Raw genomic sequence first — 24343 nt, forward strand, 5'->3', positions numbered from 1 at the left:
TAATTAAGGATAAGTTAATGCCTTTTTTCAATTACACGTGTTTAGGAAAACATTTTTTGAACAACTGTTTTATTCCAAGTTAGTTTTTAGTGGGCCTTTATGCCATTATTTTCTACTGAGGGAGGTGAACGATATTAGGGAAGACATGATTAGCTTTAAGTTATTTGAGAAGAAGATATCTTTTGGTCAGAAACAATTTGATCTAGTGATTGATTTAAGACATAGGGTTTATGCATGTGGTTCAAGCTGATGAGTTAAGATCACATAGGCTTAGGCAGTTGTATTTGGGCGATAGAACTAAATAAGTTGTTTCCGACATTTAAGTTTGCAAGTGAGAGGATGTTGCGAAAATGACTATATTTTACTTCATGGAGCTTGCGATGATGGGGAGAGAAAGGAAGCAACATATGGACTTGACGATGTTGGATTTTATTGATGATTTAGAGGACTTGATTCACAGCTACGTTTGAGGGAAATGATTTTTTGATAAAACATTGAGTAGCCTAACGACTGAAAGGGAAAGCTATTTTATATAAGGAGAAACCTGCATATAATAAGACATCTGAATCGTATAATTTACATGGGTTTTTGTTTACATTTGGGGTTTCTTAAATTACATTTTACATTGTTTGCTATTTTTAAATACACTTTATAATATCATGTAGTACTGTTTGATGTTTTTTAGCCGCTTAGTGGGCGAGTTGCAAAGAGGTTGTCTAATGATGGTATATCGTGCATCCTGTGGTGGAGTTGCTCATATTAAGGTTTAATGCTTATTCAACGTTTAAATACTATTTTATATTGATTACATGCAGAATCTGATAAACATAGATCTCGTCCCAACGGACGAGAAGCAGACTTAGGTGAGTCAATTACTAGACCCACCACATCTAGATGGTTACTGGGAAGAAGTATCAGTCCGAGTCAAATATGTAGCTGTGGATGAGAAGGTTAGGGGTGAGGATATGATGAATGCACTCAAGAGGGATGAGAAGGTGAGGATTGCACTCATGAGGGATGAGAAGGTGAGGATTGCACTCATGAGGGGTCCCATCGGTCAGTGGTCTTGAAGCTGGGGATCCACCAATGAAGAGTCTAGCCAGTGGACAATAGAGAACTTGCAAGAAAAGTCCCAGTTTATACGAGGAGCTAAAGCAGGGGACTAGCCCGTTGGAGTTGGAAGTACACCTGACACAAAGATACAACTAGACTAAAATACGCGGAAGGGGACTAGCCAAATTACAACACCCCTTACGATGTGATAGATTTGTGTTGAAACAAAGTATACGTTGTCAAGTTATAATATTAAAACGGCTTGTATGGCTGAGTATCGTCTTCTGGAATCAAATTAACAGATATTATTTAGTTATCTCACAATTGTATCAATTTTAGTTAAGAAATCGAAATTAAGTTGAGTTTGTAATGTTATGAAGAGATAAAATAAAGCAATAGAACTGTATTGAAAATCCAAGATCAAAAGTGTTTTAGGATATTGAATCCATTATTACTTCATTAGGCCTACTCTAATCAATTCATAGAATCATGTATGAACTTAAAAATCTAGAAACTTAATTCAAGATTACTTTCTCTAAAAAATAATATATTCTCGTGCAACTTAATTGATAACTAATTTCTTGAAATCAAATTTACAAACAAGGCATTAAGATTTGTCATCAACAACTTTCGTTATTAACCTAACTATTTGCATGGAAGATTAATAATGATTTAATGATATATATCCAGTTAAAGTTTTAATCTCTCAATTAAATATTCAATCTAATAATCATCGATAGCCAATCAATAAGAATGAAGCATAATATCATTAAAAAGCAATAAGTTCAACAAACATCCATGAAAAGACTAATTTTTAACCTAAAACCCTAACTACTTCATCAATATCCTAAAAGAAGCAAGTTTAGCCACTCATAGCTTGCAAAAACATACTTTCATAAATTATTTCAAGCATAAGATTTAGAGAAAGAAAAAGAACCAAAGAATAATTCTCTCGAAGACTTCCTCGATCTCTTCAATTCTCCAAATTTGCCTCGATCATCATCTCAAAAACTCAAACGGTCTCCAAAATATCCCTCAAATTCTCTGATTTTGTAGCATAGACTCTCTCTTTAACTCTCAATTTTCGTGGTCTCTTCCTCCTTTTAGGTCTCAATTTTCGTGGTCTCTTCTCCCCTTTCCGTCTCAAATTTCGTGATCTCTTCTCCTTTTGAGTGTTGAAAAGCTTCCAAATATATAAAAGATAAAAATTTGGCCACCAAGAACTTACCAAATTTGAAAATTTTCAAATTAGGAAAGCAAGCGCATGGCTACATTCAAGGGAGTGCAGTTGCGCTCTGGCCTTTTTATCGCAGTATAGGACTGTGCTGGGTCTGAGTGCCTAGGAGAGCGCAGTTGCGCTCTGCTTTGCACTGTTCTGCTTTTAATGATGCACAAAAGATCGGATAATAAAAATTTGTAGATCTTCATGTTTTCTTCCTTCTTTTCTTCTCTCTTTTCAACATATAGCTCAGGTTTAACTACTTTAAGCAATTTTGGTCCTTTTTGGCTCATTTTGAATGTATTTCAATTTTCGATCATAAATTCTGAAAATAACTAGCAAACACATCAAATCACATAAAATCATATTAAAAACCATCCTAAATCTATGGTTAATGCACATTTTTTTGTGCATTTCACCACCTTAAACTTAGAACTTTGCTAGTCCCAAGCAAAGATAAGACAAGATCATAGAGAATTTCTAAATAAGTGTGGTAATGACTCATGCCTCAGAGAATAGCTAGATAGGGACCCTACAAAGAAATAGCCATGGAAGTCCATTATTATCATCATTCATGGTCAAATCTCATCATCTCCTATGTATGTGTGTTCAAGTAACCTTTAATTTAAAACACAATAACTGACATTAGATTCAATTTAGCCTCTCTAATTTTTTCCTACTCTAACTCAAACACCAATCATCAAGCATCCAAAAAACTTAAGAAGGTAATATATGAACTAAGGTGCCTGAAATTTATATTCCCAAGGACGTCCTAAACTTGCATTCTTTTACCTAGGGGCATTAGCTTCCACACACTCACTCCACTGACTCATATCTAATCAATTCCCAAGCGTCCTAACTGATCACAGCAAAGGTAGATCTTTTTACCCCTATCCATGCATACATATTACAAGTTTATATTTTTTTTCCTCAATTTTTTTTCAAATGATGTTGTTCTTAACTCATTCTTTTGTGCACAATTTTTTTCAACAAGAAAATACAATCTTTTTCTCTCCTTTAGTATAACGTTACCAACCATTATGAAAGACACTCTCTAACCGATAGGGTCTTTCAAGGTAACGACCAAATTGACTCAAATTAATTCTTTATTTAGTCAAAGGTTTAAAACAAAGTGCCTACGTGCTTATAATATGGGAGACTTAAGAGAAGACATAACTCAAGATATAAATATCCTATTTCGACAATAAATCATCCAAATGCATATTCAAGTCTCAACATGGACCATGAACATCAAAAGCACACAATAAAGAACTCTCATCAACTTTTTAAAGCTCAGATCGAAAAATTTAAAATTATTCTTTTAAAAAAGTCAACATGTATATCATCATTAAAAACAATTATCATGCATAACACACAAAAGTAGAATGACCTCCTACCCCAAACTTAAAAGTATGCATTGTCGTCAATGCAAGAGAAAGATAGAGATATATTAGTTGTTATTAGCTGTAACAAGTTTTTGCTATTTTTTGTTAGTTGTTAATAGTTGTAACAAGTTTTTGATATTTTTGTTAATATCCTCATCGGTAGGTAACTGCTCCTTTTTCTCCTTTATTGTACATCTATATAATGTATCTTTACTGTCATTAAAGAAATGAGAGAGAAAAGTATTATTTACCTTTGGCTTTTCCACTTCCAATATGGTATCAGAGCGAGAAAATTCCCCAAATCCCTAATTTTTTTTTCTCCCCCTTTTCCCTTCCCACGCGAAGTCAAAATGGTTATTCCCGAGATACCTCTTCGTCCTTCAGCCGATCCATCTTCCTCAACCGATTTTCCAACTACTGGGCTTCCTCTTTCTCATCTCGATCAGTACACTCCCTACGCTCTTCATCACAGTGACACTTCCAATCTTGTTCTTGTTTCTGAACTTCTCACCGACGACAACTACGTTTCTTGGAGTAGATCGATGGTTCTTACCCTCTTCATCCAAAACAAACTTGGTTTCATTGATGGTTCTCTCCCTCGACCCACAGGTGATCTTCTTCACTTATGGATTCACAACAATAATGTTGTTGTTTCCTGGATTCTCAAATCTGTTTCTAAGAGTATTTCTTCAAGTATTCTCTTCACCGAATCGGCTCAAGCAATCTGGCTTGACCTTCAAGATTGTTTCCAAAGACGCAACGGACCTCGCATTTTTCATCTCAAACGCGAGTTATCCAGCCTCAAGCAAGATCAAGACTCCGTCACTATGTATTTTACTAAAATGAAGAGTTTCTGTGATGAGTATGTTTCCTATCGCCCTGGTTGTACGTGTGGGCAGTGTACCTGTGGCGGCATCAAATCCATGGAAGATTTTCTTCAATTCGAGTATCTCCTCTGTTTTTTTATGGGGCTAAACGATAGCTTTAACCATACTCGTTCTCAGCTTCTTCTCATGGATCCGCCTCCACCTCTTAATAAGGCTTTTTCATTTGTTTTTCAACAAGAACAACATCAATCCCTTGCTAATCCCCCTTCTTCTGTTGTTACATTGACTGTGCAGAAGAATGATAACCCTTTGCAACAGAGTCATCACCAGCCCTCTTCGAAGTAGACTAAAAGTCGCCCTGTTTTCACCTATTGTAACATCACCGGTCATACTGTTGATAAATGCTAAAAGCTCTATGGATATCCACCAGGCTATAAGCATAAAGGACGCTCAAATCAGGTTCATAAGCAACATCCTTCCTCCAATTCATTTGTTAATCCTATCGATTCTGCCTCTTCCTCGTCCCCTGCTCCATCTGGGAATATGATTACCAATGACACTCTTCAGCAACTTCTCACTATGCTGCAATCCAAGCTTAATATGGCCAAGGCCGAAACTGATTCAGTCACACATGTAGCAGGTAATTGTTCTCAAATTATCTCTAATCATGAATAGATCATTGATTCTGGGGCTTCTACACATATATGTTTCCAAAGGCATTTATTTCACGGGCTCCTGCCGACTAGTACTTCTGTTGTTCTGCCTGATAACACAAGAATATCAGTCTCTTGTATTGGTACCGTCACACTTTTTGGGTCACTGCATCTTCATCATGTTCTATATGTTCCAGAATTTCAATACAACTTACTTTCTATCAGTGCTTTAACATTTGATGGTAATGTCTTTGTCCATTTCTCCACTGATTCTTGTGATATTCAGGCAAAGTCCACTTTGAAGACGATTGGCAAGGGTAGGTTGCGTGATGGTTTGTATATTGTTAAATAACCTCACATCAGTACAGTACCTTCTCATGTTATTACTACTGCTTCTTAAAATAATTCTTCCTTATGGCATGCTAGGCTTGGACATCCATCCCTATCTCGATTATCTGCTTTGAAACATGTTTTACGTCTTGATTTTGTTTCTCTACATAGCACATTCCCTTGTGACATTTGTCCTTTAGGAAAACAAAAGAAATTGTCTTTTGAATTGATCATCTGCTGTTTTTGACTTGATTCATGCTAATATTTGGGGTCCTTTTTCTACACCTACTCATGTTGGACATAAATTTTTCCTTACTATAGTAGATGATCACAGTCGTTTTACTTGGGTATTCATGTTAAAATCTAAGTCTGGTGTTTTGAAGATTATACCTCAGTTCTTTTCTTATGTTGAGACTCAGTATGATAAGAAAATCAAAGTGTTTCGTTCTGATAATGCTCCTGAACTTTCCTTTGTTGAGTTTTTCTTACAAAGAGGGGTTTTACATCAATATTCTTGTGTGGGCAGACCAGAACAGAATTCTGTAGTTGAACGTAAGCATCAACATTTGTTAAATGTTTCCAGAGCATTGTTCTTTCAATCTAGAGCCCCTCTCAAATTTTGGAATGAATGTGTTTTGACTGCAGTATATCTTATTAACAGAACATCTTCACCTATTCTGGGTTGGAAAACACCTTATGATTTGTTGCAGGGTACTTTGGCTGATTATTCTCTTATTAGAACTTTTAGGTGCCTATGTTTTGCTTCTACTTTGTCTCATGGTCGATCCAAGTTTTCTCCACGGGTTGTCCCTGCTTTTTTTATTGGTTATCCACCAGGTATGAAGGCTTACAAACTTTTTGATATCACTAGTAATAAGTTAACTTTTTGATATCACTAGTAACAAGTTCTTTATCTCCCGCGATGTTGTTTTCCATGAACATTTATTCTCTTTTCATAAAGTGACCTTGGAGACTAAGCAACCCGACCCTTTTCAGCATATTGTTCTTCCTATAGTCCCTGACGTTGATTTTTCAGCTCACCCTACCACTGCACCCTCCTTACCTTCCACTCCCATTGAACCTTTTTCTTCTACAAATCCTTCCCCATCCATTCCCTGTTTGGTGCCTCCTACAACTACATCTTCAGTTTCTTCACCTGTCACATCCCCCTCCCTTTCCACTAATCTTTCATCTTAACAGCCTTCCCCTTTTTCCAACCTAAATACTCAACCCTTTACTGCACCTAGAAGGACATCTAGACCAATCAAACCCCCTTCCTACCTTAAAGACTATCACTGCAGCCTCACATCCCAAACTTCTCTTTCCAATTTTTCTACACATCATCCTATACATTCATCTCTTTCTTATGATCACCTCTCCCCTGTTTTTCGTACTTTTTCCATTACCATCTCCTCTCATTATGAACCACAATTTTATCATCAAGCCATACCTTATGACCATTCGAAGATAGCTATGAAGCTTGAACTGCAAGCTATGGAAGACAATGACATTTGGGAGGTTCTTCCTTTACCTCCATCCAAACATAGCATCGGTTGTAAGTGGGTGTATAAAATCAAACATCGTGCTAATGGTTACATCGAGAGATACAAAGCCCGGCTTATTGCTAAAGAATATACTCAACATGAGGGTCTGGATTTTCTTGAGACATTTTCTCCTGTGGCCAAATTAGTCACTGTTCGAGTTCTTCTTGTTTAGTTGTCACTTATTAATGGCCTCTGGTTCAACTCAATGTCAACAACACCTTTCTTCATGGAGATTTGTCTGAAGATGTTTATATGGACCTCCCACTTGGCTATACACCTAAGGTTCATCACAAAGGCAAGCTTTTTTATAGATTAAAGAAGGCTATATATGGTCTCAAGCAGGCTTCAGGGCAATGGTTTGCCAAATTTTTCGATGTTTTGGTTTCTCTTGGTTTTCAACAGTCTAAAACCGATTACTCTCTGTTTGTTCGTGGTTCTGGCTCTAGTTTTATTGCTTTATTGGTGTATGTTGATGACATTATCATTACTAGTGCAGATATCAAGCTTATTGATGAACTTAAACAGGTTTTACATGTTGCTTTTAAGCTCAAAGACCTTGGACCGTTGAAGTATTTTCTGGGCCTTGAGATAATAATCAAAAGTTTAATTTAATATTGCTAGTGTACACTACAATTCACCGGGAAAGGGTGAAAAAAAGAATAATGTCATGTCAATCCTAGAACATCCTAAAATCAAAAGTTTTCACCTATACTGGCATTCACAAAAACAATCATAATTTAATTTAATATTGCTAGTGTACACTACAAGAAATCGAACTTCTCCCGACGTCACAATTCACCAGGAAAGGGTGAAAAATGCGTCGGGGGAGCCTCTCCCGATGAATAATGGATCATCAGGTGTTTGGTCGAGAAAAACCCGTCGAGAGAGGAACTCCCGACGCATGAAAGGAAGGCATCAGGAGCTAGTCGAGGAACTCCCGATGCATGTATAGGGCATCAGGAGTTCCTCCAACTGTCGACGCCTTATATACGGCATCGGCAGTTGGAAGAACTCCCGACGCCTTATACATGCATCGGGAGTTCCTCGACTAACTCCCGATGCCTTGTTCTATGCGTCGGGAGTTCTACCGAACTCCCGACGGTTTGTTTCATGCGAAATCCCGACGGTTTATTTTATGCGTGGAGAGTTACAGGAACTCCCAACACAATAATATATGCATGGGGAGTTCTTTCATTAGTTAAAAATTGTCTTTCAAATATTTTTAATTTATAGTTTGTAATTTTTTAAATTTTGATCTGAATAACTTGTAAAACATAATTAACCAACTAAACAGATTCACATAATAAATAAAACAACGAAAACGAGTCCATACTATAACAAATAAATAAAAAATTACAATATCCTAGAATAAAACAAAGTCAATATTAAATAAAAGGAATTTGTTTTCACAAATACATAGAAGAAATAAAATGAAAACAACGTCTAGAACATGTCTGGAACATAGCATCTTGAACAATCATCCAACTTCATCTCGAACAACATTCTAGAATAAAATAAAAACATTCAAATGTCATCATCTTTAAACATCCACAACACGTTCAAACTTCATAAACAAAACATCCACAAACACATTAGAACTTCATAAACATTCATAAACACACAAGAACTCCAAGTTCAACGACAAAACAAGTATAATCAAACTCTACCCACCCCCACGACAAACATGAAACCTCCCGAACATCAAAAAACACACAAAAACACACAAATTTCATAAACAAGAACAAACACATATAAAACTCAAACTTTGTCCCCAAAATGGTTTAAACCAATCTCAACCCACCCCCATAACACATTAGAACTTCATAAACATTCATAACACACAAGAACTCCAAGTTCAACGACAAAACAAGTATAAACAAACTCTACCCACCCCCCACGACAAACATGAGACCTCCCAAACATCAAAAAATACACAAATTTCATAAACAAGAATGAACACACATAAAACTCAAACTTTGTTCCCAAAATGGATTAAACCAATCTCAACCCACCCCCCATAACACATTAGAACTTCATAAACAAATAAGAACTCCAAGTTCAACGAAAAAACGAGTATAATCAAATTCTACTCACCCCCACGACAAACATGAACCCTCCCAAACATTAAAAAAAACACACAAAATGACAAAAAGCACATCAAAGTCCAGTTGTTTGGCTACCATAACTGCAGGATAGCCAACAATTCTTTATCATAAAGCTACTTAAAACATAACTACTTTGCTACCATAACTACAGGATAGCAACATATTAGACAACTAAATAATGTAGTAATCATACCTAATTCGGTGGGTCTCCTCTTTGTGATCATTTCATGTGTTCAATCAGTTTTTTCATTTCTTCCATTTGTCTTGAATGATCCTCTTTCATTTGTTTCTGAATGTCTTCAAGTTCCTCAATCCTCGACTGAGACTGTTCGAAATTGACTCTCAATTCCTTCATTCCCCTCTTCGTTCCTTGAGTAGATGACGAACTCGATGAGATGCTACCCCTTCTTGACTTAGGTTTAGGGCCCCAACCTAGGCCTTTTGAATATCCGGGTCGTCTGCCCAAAACTATCTCACAGATTTCATCCCCTATTAGTGGTTGAGAACCTTCTAGAGTGGGGTTGGATTGTAATTCCAACATTTGATTATAGACATATTAATTAAATATGTAAGTACGAGCGACTGAAGTTAGAAATGAGAAACAACATGATAGTAAAGCAAAAAAATCTTACATATGCATTTTCAGCTGCCTCATTCATGAACTTGCCATTTTTAGAATGTGTTTCCCTAAATAGGTCAACACGTTCTATTTCTTGACCTTTCTTTGCTTGTAACTCTGCCTAAATTTGCAGGAATGACTTCGATCCGCCTACGTGGTCGAACGATAATTTCTCTCTATTCTTTTTGTTCGTCTCAGACATTTCCTACATTTCAACAAAAAAATAAATAACAAATATTTTATAATAGTAAATGCAGTAAATGATACATGCCCTAAATTATTTTAATCTGAAATGTTTCACTCTCGAAGTCGTCACACAAAAAATACCAATCTTCTGGCCTATTTTTAAGCTAGCTAGACAAGTTGGCATGTGCTTGCTGAGAATCTCCACATTTCTTGTAATGTCTATGCAAATCTGCTCTAAATTCTTTGAAGGAGTTTTGCATTTGATATTCTATAAAATGGTTAAGTCATTGACTGGACAGATCAAGTTCGAAATGAGGCTACAAAATAATAAAGGAAGAATTAGCATAGATGATGTTCATGACTCTTAGTCTACAATTGACTCTAAAAGAATAAACTTGTAATTACTTACCAACAATTGACTCTTAGCCAATTCTATAAACTCGTTTGGAACCTCAGCAAAAGTACGATCTCGTACTGGAAATGCAGATCTCACAGCGACACCAATCATATTACTAAATCGTACCGAATGTTGAGAAATCGGCTTCTTCTCCCCCTCATTTATCACAATTGTAATTCTACCATGTTTTTTGACGTATTTTTCCAACTCGATGTTCCGTGAATGCTCACGTTTCCTCTGAGTGGATGCTGAGCTACTATCTGAGGAATAAAAAATTTAAAACAGTTTATGATGTATTTCAGTTAACAGAATATATTTCAAAATATACTAACCTAAAGTGTCACCCATAGAAGATCCCGTGTTGCCTAGATATATCTCCTGGCACTAAAAGAAATTCGAGCTTTAATGTCAGTTTTAAACCGACATCAAAGGGCTTTAATGTCGGTTGTAAAGATAGTGTTATCAAAGCCCTTTAATGTTGGTTGCCTTTAATGTCGATTTTAAACCGACATTAAAGGGCTTCAATAACACCAATAACACAACCTTCAATGTCGGTTGCAACCGATATTGAAGGTCTTTAATGTCCATTTTTAATGTCGATTGAACCGACATTGAAGGTCTTTAATGTCGGTTGCAACCAACATTGAAGGTCTTTAGTGATTAAAGCCATTTAATGTCAGTTGCAACCGACATTAAAGTCCTTTAATGTCTATTTTATCAATTATTGTCCGTTTTTTTTAAATTTTGTTTTCAAATCCATTTTTTCGGTCCAAAAGTATAACATGACACATCATCATCGAACGTTGTAGCTATGACATATTATTCATGTATGGATTATAAATCTATTACATTTAATCTGCAAATTCTGGTATAAAATTATAATTTAAAAGGACGTACAATAATTCAGGCCTTGAAAACACAAATTACAAGTAATACAAACATTATGGGTTTACTGTCCCTCTCCACTTGGTAAATATGGATCCCTTCATAATTCTTCTTGAACAGACCCTAGCTTCAGCAGTGTCTGGTTATAGCATTTTTGTCTGACCACTGTTGTTTAAAGAATCACAAACAATAAAGGTTTAAGACAAAGGAATGAAAGTGAAAATGTGATCAGAATTCATATTCAACTAACCGTATTTATTAGGAATGTGCATAAATGGTACATTAGCATTCAAAGTATGCCAAAACATAAGCATAAAAATATGAAAGAGGAAAGGAGGAAATTAGTATTCAAAATCTAAAACTCACATGATCCAATGATGACAAACAGATTCAGATCTGCTTCAGACATTCCAAGATGACAGCATATATTGGGAAAAGCAACCCTTAGAAAAATGGCATCAACACAAATATACAAAATTAAAAAGTATTTCCAAAAGAGTTAAAGAGACTCAGACATCCAAGGAAGGATAAAGCAGCACTAGCTCTCAGGCCTGGCGAAGGCGAAAGCTCTTAGGTGGCCACTGCGAATGTTTTGAGAAACAAGCCTTCAAGATATCATCATTGTTATCAAAACATCAAACCTAACATAGATCATGGAGAATCATTTAGATACCACCAGATGGCACTCGAAAAAGGGAAACAAAAATAGGGGAAACGGGGTATCAAGATAAGTTAAGAACAGAAGGAAAATATGGCAAACGGAAATGAAGTTACAAACAAGTCCTGAACAGACCTAACAGTTCAAATGAGGTTAAAATATAAGTCAAGAGCAGAACCAACAGTTCAAATGATTCTCCAGTGATAGGTGAAAAGCAAATAAAACCAAGAATTCAAATAAAAGCAATAGTACTTGTATATAAGATTTTCCAAGCAGCAATGATTAGTAATATATATTACTATAGAAAATCAAACCAAAAAACAAATCAAAAACGCATTTGGGAAAACAAATCTAAAAAACCATCCCTACTCAAGGAGAACATGTTGGATTTCAGTTTTTGGTCTGGCTCACCAGTATCTAAAGTATACATGATACCAACTCTAGAACAAATGCCTACAATAATTTAAGATCATGTTGATTTTTATAAAAAAAAACATACAAAGAAAGATGATGAAGATAATAATTGATGAAGATAAAATTGTCAATATCACACAAAATGATGGTGTATAAGATGTCACAGTCCAAAGATCGTTTAGCCAGTTACCAAGAATCGAGAAAAATTGTGCCTATCTTATAGGCATTGTTATAGTAGTTCAACAATGTCTATATCTACTAAAGCATATCAGAGCCGTCAATTCAGTCAGAAAGAAAAAGATGTCATGGCAACGATGACTTACTTCTGCCACTCAAACCCAAATGGATTGAACAGATAGGGAGCAAAAAGCCAAGATATTGCCATGAACCAACTGCTAAGAGTTACAAAGATGTATGCTAATGAACCACCTGAACTATAACCATGTATATAACCAGAGGCACAATAAGAGAGAAATATGTTAAAAAGATGAAATTGTATGTAGCAACTCATTACATTGCTGCATCGAATTAAAACGATTTTGAATAGGAGTTTGTCAGTTTATACTCTAAACAAAACTCCTCTTTTTGTTCTTGACCAAGTTAGTTTCTAGTTTTATCCTTCTAACTTTAGCATTGTCATCTTCTTCATAATTTAAAAAAAAAAAAAAAAAAAAAAAAGAAAAAAAAAGAAGAAGATAAATTTCCCTGTGACAAGACTATGCAGTGCCTTACGAAAATGAAATTGAATAAAAAAACCTTAGTTTATGGTTCAACTCTTCATAAAGAAAAAAAGTTTTCCAATTTATAATTTCACAAAAAAGAAACATAATCATTGAAATAAAAACTGGAAGATTGAAATAACTTCAAATTACTAAATGTCAAATAAATATTAAAAGAATATTTCACCTTTTGAACAACAAATGACTTGGATTGAAAATTAGAGTAAACCTAAGAGGCTTCCACTCAAATCTAAACAATATAGCTAAACTCCTTAAGATCCAAACCACCCATTAAAAATAGATGCTTTGACAGACCTAAAACAAACTTTGAGCGAACCTCAGCTACGATGACACTGGAAAGAACAAAAAAAATAGCTAGAATGAAGCTTGAACAATGAACAAACAGACAAACTAGACCTAAAAAATATGTTTAAATGTATTGGCATGGAGCTTGAGCGGATTTCATGGACAGATCTAAGAGAGAAATGAAAAACATGAACGAATCAAACAAACCTTGGCTTCGACGGTGCTGAAAATAGAGCTTGAACAATTCTTCCGATCCTTGACCACAGAAATAAAAATGATCTCATTAAATAAAAATAAAAATGATCATTAAATAAAAATAGAACATACTTCAAATTACTACAAAAATATTGTACCAATTGGCTATATCATTAAATAAAAAATGATCTCAAAGGAACAAAACAAAACCTATTGTATTAGCTACTCTATAAGACCACAGTTTCTAGTACGTGCACATGCGTGTATCACATCATTGAACGACCATCTCAATACCTTCATAACAAAACTGCTTTTGTGATTGTTTGGCAAAGTTAATGGAACACTTTCAACTTCTCAACATTTCATACTGTTGACAGAAATTTTCCCTACCTCACCACTGCAGGGGACCAATTTCTTACCGAATAACTCATCAGTAGAAGGTCCATTTTCCTCAAAAGTAAAATTGTTACAATATAATTCAGTTCTTGAAGGTATAGGAATGTCCAATTTTAAAGATGGTGACTTTCCTCCTGTGGCTCCAGTGGCCAAAGCCACCATCTTTTGCAGTGCAGTATAAAGTATTGTTTAATAAATAAATTCCTGAATATAAAGTATTGTTTGATAAATCCTGTCCATAACTTTAATTACTTGAAATTTTGGCACAGAAGTTTACCTCAACTACTTGAATTTTTGCTTTTCGCTCCTCTACTTGCGTCACTCTTCCAACCCAAACAAATATTTCAGCACCACAATCCAGGAGACAACACTTATTATTTTCCAGTATGCTTAGGCTAACAACTACCCACATCCAAATTGCTAGATTTCTCCCAACTACAGCAGCAAACTTCCAGTACACAGTAAAAACACATCCAAATGAGATACACCAAATCACAGTAAAAATTACCTTCTCAAGTGTCTCCTTAATTGCTTCATCATTCAGCTTCTCACTCCTACCTTTCTTAAGGATGTTATCACAAAAGGTAGCAAGTAATTATGCACTAGAACTTTAAGTAATTCAATAAATGTATCATATACAACAAAACCATTAATCAAATCGAATTTCAAAGGCCATAGACACATAAAAAGGCCAAAATCTAGTAGCAGAGAGACATATTGGAGTGAAACCATAGCTGGCTTTCATTGAGACATTTACACAAATAGTTGAGAGGCGTAAACATAAGAACAAAAATTTCATGCCAAAACACATAAAGTATGTCTCCAACATTGAGACATTTTCTTTACAAGTTCACAAGGTTCTCAACCCCCTTCTCACAAAATCTCACCAATACATGATTTCTACCATATAATCCTAAACCATATCTCATGTCAAAACACATAAAGTAACAACATGCCTCCAACATAATCATATGCACAACCAAACATTCTCAACAAGTCAACAAAGTCATATGCACCATATCACTTAATAACTCATTCACTCGTAAGCTATTACACTACTACATGACATCACAACATGCTATTATTTAGCCAAAACACATGATTCAAGATGATCAATATGTAGCCATAAATAATATATAAACTACAATAGAAGCCCAAAACATGCTAGCACACAACAAATAGACTCCATACTTAATATATAAAAAGCAAACCAACAAAACAAGATTCACGAGAATACCCCCATACTCTTACTGCACCCCACGCATCAAATGACTGAAAATAAAAAAGACCCAAAACAAAACAACAAACCAAAGAAAATTGTTTTTGTTTGGTTTTTTTACCAGCTTTTGAATAAGTATTATTGTTGTCGTTGTTGTTAGGAAGAGGACTTGGTTTTTTGCGTGTCAGCCGCTTAGTGTGCAGAAACAGAGTGTAAGAGAAAAGATGAAAATGTGGACAAAATACAATGTGGAAAAAATAGAAATTTCAAACATTAAAACCACAACAAGATGCCTGAACCCAAACCACAAAACCAAAGGCAAAGGCAGTATATAATGTTGGATATCACAACAACAGAAACTCCTTTCTTCTTCTTTGTTCTTCCTCTTTCTAGAGTAAGAAAAAGTATATACCTATTTTCATTGATCATCGGGAATTGAACTCTTCAAATCACTTTCCTGCCCCCTTTCTATATTTATGTCCTCAAACCTACAGATTAACAACTCTAGCTGCTGCCTACCCCTTACTTTCCTACCTTCACTTTCTCCACTTCCATTTCAGATGGTTTATGAATATAAAAAATAACGTGCTTCTACTAAAACAGACCATGGATGGACGACACCACAGCTGGACGACCACAGACGGATGGCACCATGAACGAATGACCAGGGACGGACGGCGGACAACCACAGACGGACGACGGGCAACCTGATTTGCACAGCCAAACTTGAACGACGGACAGCCTTTCGCATGACCAAGGCTTGAGGTAAGAGAGAAATGAAATGCTTTGGCGGCACGAGAATGAAAATAGAAAAATTAGGGCTTTTTCATTAAAGTAAGAAAAAGGAATAATAAATCAAACCTTTATTGTCGGTTTTAAACCGACATTAAAGCCTGTCTTCAATGCCGGTTTAACCGACATTAAAGATCCGGGTTTTTTTTTAAAACCGACATTGTATCTCCAGTTTCACATTTTCCAACCGACATTAAAGACCAAAATTCTTGTAGTGTGGAATTCTTCATCAGCCTCTTGTTGCCTATTAGGAGTTGACATCGTATCTATACAAACACAAAAAAGACAAAACAATATTAAATTAATGTAAAATACGTGTAAACAGAGAAAAGGAGAATTGAGTAGATACATAATCACTCATCATCGTAATCTAATTCAAATTATTCATCAGCATTTGAACTGTTATTGGTAAATAATTATTCTTCATCATCATTGTTTATGAAGTCATGATCACCATGTCCAATAATTGGTCTTTCCACAACTATAGGATCAACATCAACTCTGCATAAAGTCACCTCCTTAATGGTTTCATCCACTCGAACTCCACCAACAATTTCTAGTAAGTCTAGTTGTGCATTTTCAACATCATCCACTTCTGGTACATCCCATATTCGCTTATTTTGGACTAATTGAACAACTTTCCAATTGCTACCATATTTGATGTCATCAATATAAAAGACTTTTTGTGCTTGGATAGCAAAGATGAAAGACTCATTGACATACCAAAAGTGTGATGTATTGATCGATTTGTATCCTAAATCCACAGGTATCCTATTACTTTTTTTTTTATCCGTGTCAAACCATCTACAGTTCAACAAAAAAACACTTCTTTTGTTCGCATATTGGAAATCTAATACTTCGTCTACAACACCGTAGAAATTGTTATCCACACTTCCATTCCCACTGATCTCCTCGGCCACTAGGACTCCACTATTTTATGTAGCTCAATGATTGTCACGCTCTACAGTGTGAAATCGTACCCCATTAACAATGCATCCATTATAAGAGCGCACCTCAGACGAAGGTCCCATTGTAAGTGAAAAGAAATCATCGGAGATATATTCTCTCTCGCACCGTTATAGAACTTGATAATTAATTATACATTAAAAGTGACAACAAAAATGAATCATCTCTCAACTGTTGCCTACAAAATGACTATGTATACCTGAGATCTGAAACAATCAGAAAAATTGCGTTGATGTTTTATATATAAGTCAGAGGCGCTTTTAGCTTCACGACGAATTAACCTCAAGTGTTGCGTACAAAATTGATTATTTGAAAGTTATATCAAAGGATTTACCCTAAAACTTAGAAATTTATAAAGTTTGAAACATACTTGCGATAGTCTATTATTTCTTTACAATTGTTAAGAATGTATCAATGTGCAATACGCTTTTCCTCCGCTGATAGCATCCGTAAAGTTGATGCCTCTAATAGTCGTACCCTCTGCCTAAATAATTAAAATTCACCAAATATCTCATGATCGGGAATGTTATCATCATTTCGTTCATCTCTATTGAATCTCGTTTCAATCCCACTTAGATATCGCGAGCAGAAGTTTCATGATTCATTCATTGCATATGCTTCCGCTATAGACCCCTCAGGATGTGCTTTGTTCCGTACAAATTGTTTTAATGTTCGTAAACTTCTTTCAATAGGATACATCCAACTGTAACTAACTTGACCCACCACTTTGGTTTCATATGGTAAATGAACTGCAAGATGTACCATTATATCGAAGAAGGCAGGCGGAAATATTTTCTCCAACTTACAAAGTATGACTATGATGTCTGCTTGTAGTCTATTCAAATCACTTACAAATATTGTCTTTTCACATAAGTCGCGAAAGAATATACACAATTTAACAATAGCATTGGATACGTTCTTCGGTAGGTATGCTTGAATATCAATAGGGAGTAGTCTGTGAAGCAACACATGACAATCGTGTTGGGTTTTATGTTCTAAAACTCACAGTTTGTAAAATGATAAATATTTTCTATTATCAATATACTTGTTATTGATCTCATAAATTGTATGAAAGTCTAAATATAATAAACTAAGACTCATGACTATTGTATGAGTACTTGAACTTTATGTGGAGACATAAGAGTGGATCGGGTTTGAGTAAATAGTCAAAATGATCTATGGTAAATGAATGAGGTTGGGTACCTTATTCTGGTAACACCATTGGATGCAACCTACTCTGTAGTTGTTACAAAGAGTTGTAAAGTGCTACATACGATGTGATCCTAATTCATACATGTTATGACATGAGGAGTGGGGGCGTCCTATGCAATGAATTTGCATAAGATCAGGACCAAGAAATAAGTCACTCTTACTTTATAACGCTGTTTACTATTTAAGACTGACTATTTCACCTAGATGACCTAGGTAACTCGAACTTAATCCTGAGCTAACTATGAACTTCTGTTTATTCGGGATTGCCCTTAGATTTGCATAGTTAAGGGTTGGCTCAACAGCGCCGACTCAATAAGACTCCCATTTCAGGTGTAAGACCGGATAGATAGCTGGGGACATAGGGTGCAAGACGGAGTTCACACCTACCCGATTTAGGGATAGGAGAAAGGTTGTTCTCTTAAGTACTGAATCCAGGTCTTGAACAAGGGGCCTCGCCCTCTCACTGGGCTGAGAGAGTTTGGTTTGGTGATTGGATCACAAACCAGTTGTTTATTAGAGGATCAGTAGGAACTTGAGGAATAAGACGTAATCTCGGGGGTAAAATAGATATTTAACCCAGCCGTTATTACGAACAACCTGTGAAGGGTCGACTTGCTAATTATGGTTAAATCATGTGGACATAATATATCTACAGGGAGGGGAGTGCATCTATGGGCTTTAGTGGAACGACCCATTAATTAACGAATGGAGATTAATCTGGTCTAATGAGTTTAGCCAATTAATCTAGGATCGTTGGAGCCCATGATCTGTAGGTCCGCGAGGTCCCCCTACTAGCTCATAATGGACTAGCTCTAGAATAGCGTGATAAGTTAATTTGAAACGTTCAAATTAGAATTAAGGGAATTAGTAATTATATGAGATATAAGTATATGTTTAATTTTAGAATTAAACGGTATAGGAGAATTTATATATTTAAATATATAAAGATGAATATGTGTTAAAATTAATTTAATATTTGATATTAAATTAATTAAGTTTTATTTAATTATTAATTTATGAAACTAATTAATTTTTCATTTTTAAAATAAAATAGATTTATTAAATCAAATTTGATTTTTAGATAAAATTGAATAAGAAAACGAAAACACATTTAAATGGAAAAATGGATTTTTCCATTATCCATCACTTAACTAGCTCACTCATGAAGCAACCATTTTGGCCTTGTCTTCTCCAAGCAAGAGCTGCAACTCATGCAGCTCTTCTCTTTGCATGTTGATCTGCAATATCATGAAGAGATTGGAGTGAAAATCAGGCATGCAATCTACAGAATTTTAAGAGAAAATTTGGTTTGAAGAATGGTTCTTCAACAATGGTTGCTGCAATGAGCTTTTCTCCTTCATCCCTTGATTCAAGCTTGTTTTGAGTCCCACAACTCAATCTAGAGCACCAAGAGAATATTGGAGAAGATCTTGAGGTGGTCTACAACAAGATATGGAGAAGATTGCAGCTGGAGAAGAAGCCTTGAAGAAGTTCTACAAGAGATATGTCTTAAAACCCATTTTTCTGCAAAAGCATGCTTTACGTTATGCCAAAATTAGTGAATTTGAATGCTTAGACGATCCTTGTGCTTCTGCTGCAATTGATACAATCCTACAAGTCGTGTGTTTTCAGCCCCAATATTTTTCCTTCTTTGTCATTCACACATCATGATATGTTCAACACGAATCCATCAGGAAATTTCACTGATTTCAAATACTTTCAAAACAAAATCCATTCACTATTAGTTAATGTATATGCTGCACGTGGTTTTACAAATCTGTTATCGACCTGTATCAAGTGTAGGTCCTTTATTATCTTCAAATCTTGTAAGTCTAATCAAGCGTTCGTTGTATCCTTTTTCTTTCCTTCAATATTTAACAATGTGCCCACCAAATTGTCGCAAATATTTTTTTCAATATGCATTACATCCAATTTATGTCGTAACAATAGTCTGGACCAATATGGAAGTTGAAAAAAAATACTTTTCTTAGTCCAGTTTAGAGTTTGTTTTCTTTTTTTTATCTTGCTTAGATGAATGTTTTCTAAGCACAGAAAAGTTTAACATATTTGTTTGTTGTAAGATCTCTTCTCCATTCATTATGACTGAAGGAGGTCTACGTTCAACTTTTCCATCATGTTGCCTACTTTGACACCAACTATGATTATCTGGAAGATAACTTCGATGTCCCATAAATGATATTTTCCCTCTTATCCCAAAGAACGAATTATCTTCTTTGCATATTGGACATGCATGATAACCTTTTGTACTCCACCCAGATAGGTCACCGTATGCAGGAAGTCATTAATCGTCCACAATAAAGTAGCATATAGTTGAAAAAACTCACCAGTAACATAATTTTAAGTTCGCACACCAATTGTCCATAACTCTTTCAACTCTTCAATCAATGGCTGCGAGTAAACATCAATTTCCTTTCAAGGAGATTTTGGACTAGGTATGAGCAAAGACATGAAAATGTTTGTTTCCTTCATGCATTTCCAAGGGGGTAAATTATAAGGAATTATCACCACAGGCCACATACTATAAGAAGTGCTCATATTTCCAAAGAATTGAACTCATCTGAAGCTAATCCCAAACAAACATTTTGGAGATCTAAAGCGAAATAAGGAAATTTGCATTTTCGTTTTCAATTGGAATTTGTAAATCGTTTATAAGATTCAACATCTCATTTTCTTCGACAACATTACCCTTTATACTATCTACTTCAACATCCTGTATTGAATGAGTTGTATGACTTTCAAAACCTTTAGATAAGTTTACTGGCTCTCCATGATATACTCATTTACAGTTTGAGGGAGATATTTCATATGTTAATAGATGTCGTTCCATGATATCTATTTTTTCCCAAATTGAATTCATACAATTCTTGCATGGACTTCTTATTCGTTCGGAATCATTAACATGAAACTTCGTCATATTTAAAAACTGGGATACTCATTCTCTATATTCCACTAATAACTTATTCCTTAGTTTAATCCATTCTTTATTCATCCTTAAAAATAAATCTTTTTTTACCAACTTGTAATCTAAAACAATAATCTAGATTAGAGGACAAAGTACAAAGTCTTTATTAAGCATGAATTTTGATCAATTTAATCAAAATTCCAAGTTTGTTGGGAGAATTTAAAATTTTAAATAATTTATAATAGGTGATTTGACTTTTTTTGCCACTAATGTTATTGATTTTTTCCCCTAAACTAAGTCGAAAATTAAGTAAATTGTAACATCTATAATCCACAAAATTGCATAAATTATAACATCCATAATCCACAATTCACAATAATCCACCAAATTGCAGAAATTGTCACATCTATTAATGTAAATTAAGTAATCCATAACTTAAGAATTAAAAGGAAAAAAAAAAAACTCAATCCACAATAACATCTACAATCCATGGCTTAAATTAAAAACAATGCTAATTAAAAACAATCCACAATAATATCCACAATCCAAAAAAAAAAAAAAAACTCAATCCACAATAACATGCGAGAAATTAAAAATAATGGTTTAAATTAATATACAAAATAAGAGAAAATAAAGGGGGAAGATTACCGGTGGGTGGCGGACTGAAAAGGGGCACGGGCGGCAGGCGGCGGGCTGAAGAGTGGCAACGGCTGAAGGAGGCAACGACTGGACAGAGGGAGTGGCGGCTTGAAGGAGATGCACACGGGTTGAAGGAGGCGCGGTTGAAGGAAGGGAACGGTGGGTATTGAGCGAAACACGGGAGAAAGGGAGCGGCAGCAAGGGAGACCGGCGGAGGAGAGGGAGTGGCGGGGAAGAGGGAAAAATTAGGATGGGGGTTAGGTTTTAATTTGGAGAAGGGGAAAATGAAGAAGGGATCTAGCTTTTACCAGATCCCATCTCCCGACGTCACCCGACAGGCGTTGGGAGAACCGTCGGGAGCTTAAGGTAAGGCGTTGAGAGTTCTGAGGAACTTCCTATGCCTATTTTACTCATTGGGAGTTCCTTAGGAACTCCCGATAGTTCTTTACAGCGTCGAGAGTTCAACGGAACTCCAAACGATGTTTTACTTCATCGAGAGACAGGGTGTTTCTCGACGACCAAGCTCCCGACAACTGATTTAGGCATCGGGAGAGCTCATTTTTCTTGTAGTGGTATACATCATGCATCTTTTCCTTATCATTCAACTCAACGTCTCCTTCATGAACATAATCAAGAAAATTCAACGTAACATCTTTAGGAGATCTCATAGGACTAATTACATCTTCTTTAACATGCTTCTCCATTATTCTTTCAAAATCCAACTTAGAACTAGATTTTAAAGGCATACAATTACTAGGAGTATTAACAAAAGTACGTACAAGATTATTAACATGATGCTCTTATAATTTCTCACTACATAATTTTGCATTATACTACTATTCACACTACTACAAAAACTGTATTACTTGATACTTGAAACTTTTGAAAGTAACATGTAAATTTTATAAAAAGTGTCAAGAATAATGAAAAAAAGTGGAGGTTGGCGGAAATTTCTGGACTTTTTTCATTCCATTTTTACTTGATGCTTTATAAATGTCAAATATGTTACAGTTAATTTTTTTAGGGTTTCATATATTAAAGAGATGAAAAAATGGGGGAGGTGTCCCAAAACCCCCGAAACCACACCAAAAACCTACCTCCCGATGGCTTCTTCTACAACTTTCTCTTGATCACCTCCTAAGCCTTTGAAGAATGCTAGCAAGGCTGCGATTAAGGTGACGCTTTTGACTCCAAGGTTCTACATGACTCATTTTGATGAGATGGAGATGCTTTTCAACGCTCAAATCAACAAGAATTTGAACCAAGTTGAGTTTGAGGCTTTTCTCCAGGAGAAATAAAATCCCATCTTCCATTAGCCAGTATTTCATTTTCTTTATCTGGTTTTCTATTTCTTATGTGTCCCTTCGGCTTTGTTTGGAACTGCTTTGAAGTAATATGTTTTATATTAAACCAATATTGTAATTATAACCATATTTCTATGGTTAATTTTGTTGTTGGGTCTTTTTTTAAGATCAATTCTTGCTTTTTTTTTTTTTTTTTTTTTGCAAGGTGGGAGGGAACTGGAAGTTTGAAAATTTTTCTTTCTAATGAAGGTAATTTAATTGTGTCTGAAGCGTTTATATTGCTATGTTTGAACTCATTTTTCCAATATATTTTATATCTTTCTGTAATTTTTCTACTTCTCCCCTTTTTCTTGCATTTAGTAACCATTGCAAGGGGGATTGTCAATTCTGGGAAAGGATAGATTGGTGTTTAGACCACCTAAGAGAAGATCTCATCTAGGTATGATTATTATTTATATGCATTTGTATATTTTTTTATAACTCCTAAACTAAACTAGAATTTTACATGGCTATGTTTTTTGAGCTAAATTTTAGAGATTTTCACTTATGGTAGGGATTGGTGGTTTTTGTTCATATAAAGGAGGTAATTCTCCAATTGACTAAATTTTGTTAGACCAATATTGTTTTGTAGCAACCAAAAAAATTAGTTTTCATGCAAGAGAATTGATGGTCTTGTCCTCTATTCTATTGTTCTATTATATTACATAATTGCTTCCGAGGTTCCAAATCATGATCTGATTTGTCACTTTGAAATCGCATTTTATCTTGTTATTTTGATAATATCCCAAATGTGCTTCTTTCATTTTTGTAGTGCTTAGGAATAATATTTATTTTGACTTTTAGGGGAAGAATTGATGGCATATTGCATATTATTTAACATTTCATTCATTTATGATTCTTGAAAATTCTCATTTTCTAATTGGAACCTAATTCATAGTCTTCAATTTAAGTGTTAAGGTTGTTTTGAGGTAAAACTTATCTATACGTTCTTGCGATTTTGATTTAGGATTCTGAGTTGATATATTTATATTATGTGTGAAAGCTCTAAAAAGTTATATGATGTGTATCTTTTGTTATAGGACCCAGCTCCATTGCTATATCTTTTCGAAAAAAGGCATCCAAGAACTATGACATCTCATTGGAGGTACTTAATTCATTCCATTTTATTTTATATATATATAGTTTTTTTTTAGTTTGTAACTTGATTAACCGCACTTTTAGCTTCAAACTCCCAAATCATATCATATTCAATATCTTTGATAGTTTTAGTTTGAGTTGAGCTTCACATTTACGAATGTACAAGTCAACTTGTAGCCATATCCAATGTTTTGATTTCAAAAGATGATTTAGTTTCAAGTTCAAATGTACTTTTTTATTTGTTTTCCATGTTAGGTTTG

At 35.0% G+C, this 24343-nt stretch overlaps 1 protein-coding gene, 1 non-coding gene and 1 pseudogene across 2 annotated transcripts; 1 reads left to right on the forward strand and 2 right to left on the reverse strand.

Annotated features, from left to right (window-relative positions):
* Nucleotides 1-4007: 4007 nt before the first annotated feature.
* Nucleotides 4008-6664, forward strand: LOC120083929 (uncharacterized). Its single transcript, XM_090316700.1, has 6 exons — nt 4008-4803; nt 4915-5124; nt 5335-5423; nt 5851-6019; nt 6113-6304; nt 6429-6664. The coding sequence occupies exons 1-6, from the start codon at nt 4008-4010 to the stop codon at nt 6662-6664; spliced, it is 1692 nt and encodes a 563-aa protein (XP_090172826.1).
* A 2672-nt stretch (nt 6665-9336) lies between these two features.
* LOC150034381 (uncharacterized) lies at nt 9337-14053 on the reverse strand (annotated as a pseudogene).
* LOC120084318 (small nucleolar RNA SNORD14) lies at nt 11709-11830 on the reverse strand. Its single transcript, XR_005483682.1, has one exon. It is a non-coding gene; the product is annotated as a small nucleolar RNA SNORD14 (small nucleolar RNA).
* Nucleotides 14054-24343: the final 10290 nt, after the last annotated feature.

Source organism: Benincasa hispida, chromosome 8, assembly GCF_027475165.1.
Source record: "Benincasa hispida cultivar pf3 chromosome 8, pf3_genome.v1.1, whole genome shotgun sequence".
NCBI lineage: Eukaryota > Viridiplantae > Streptophyta > Magnoliopsida > Cucurbitales > Cucurbitaceae > Benincasa > Benincasa hispida.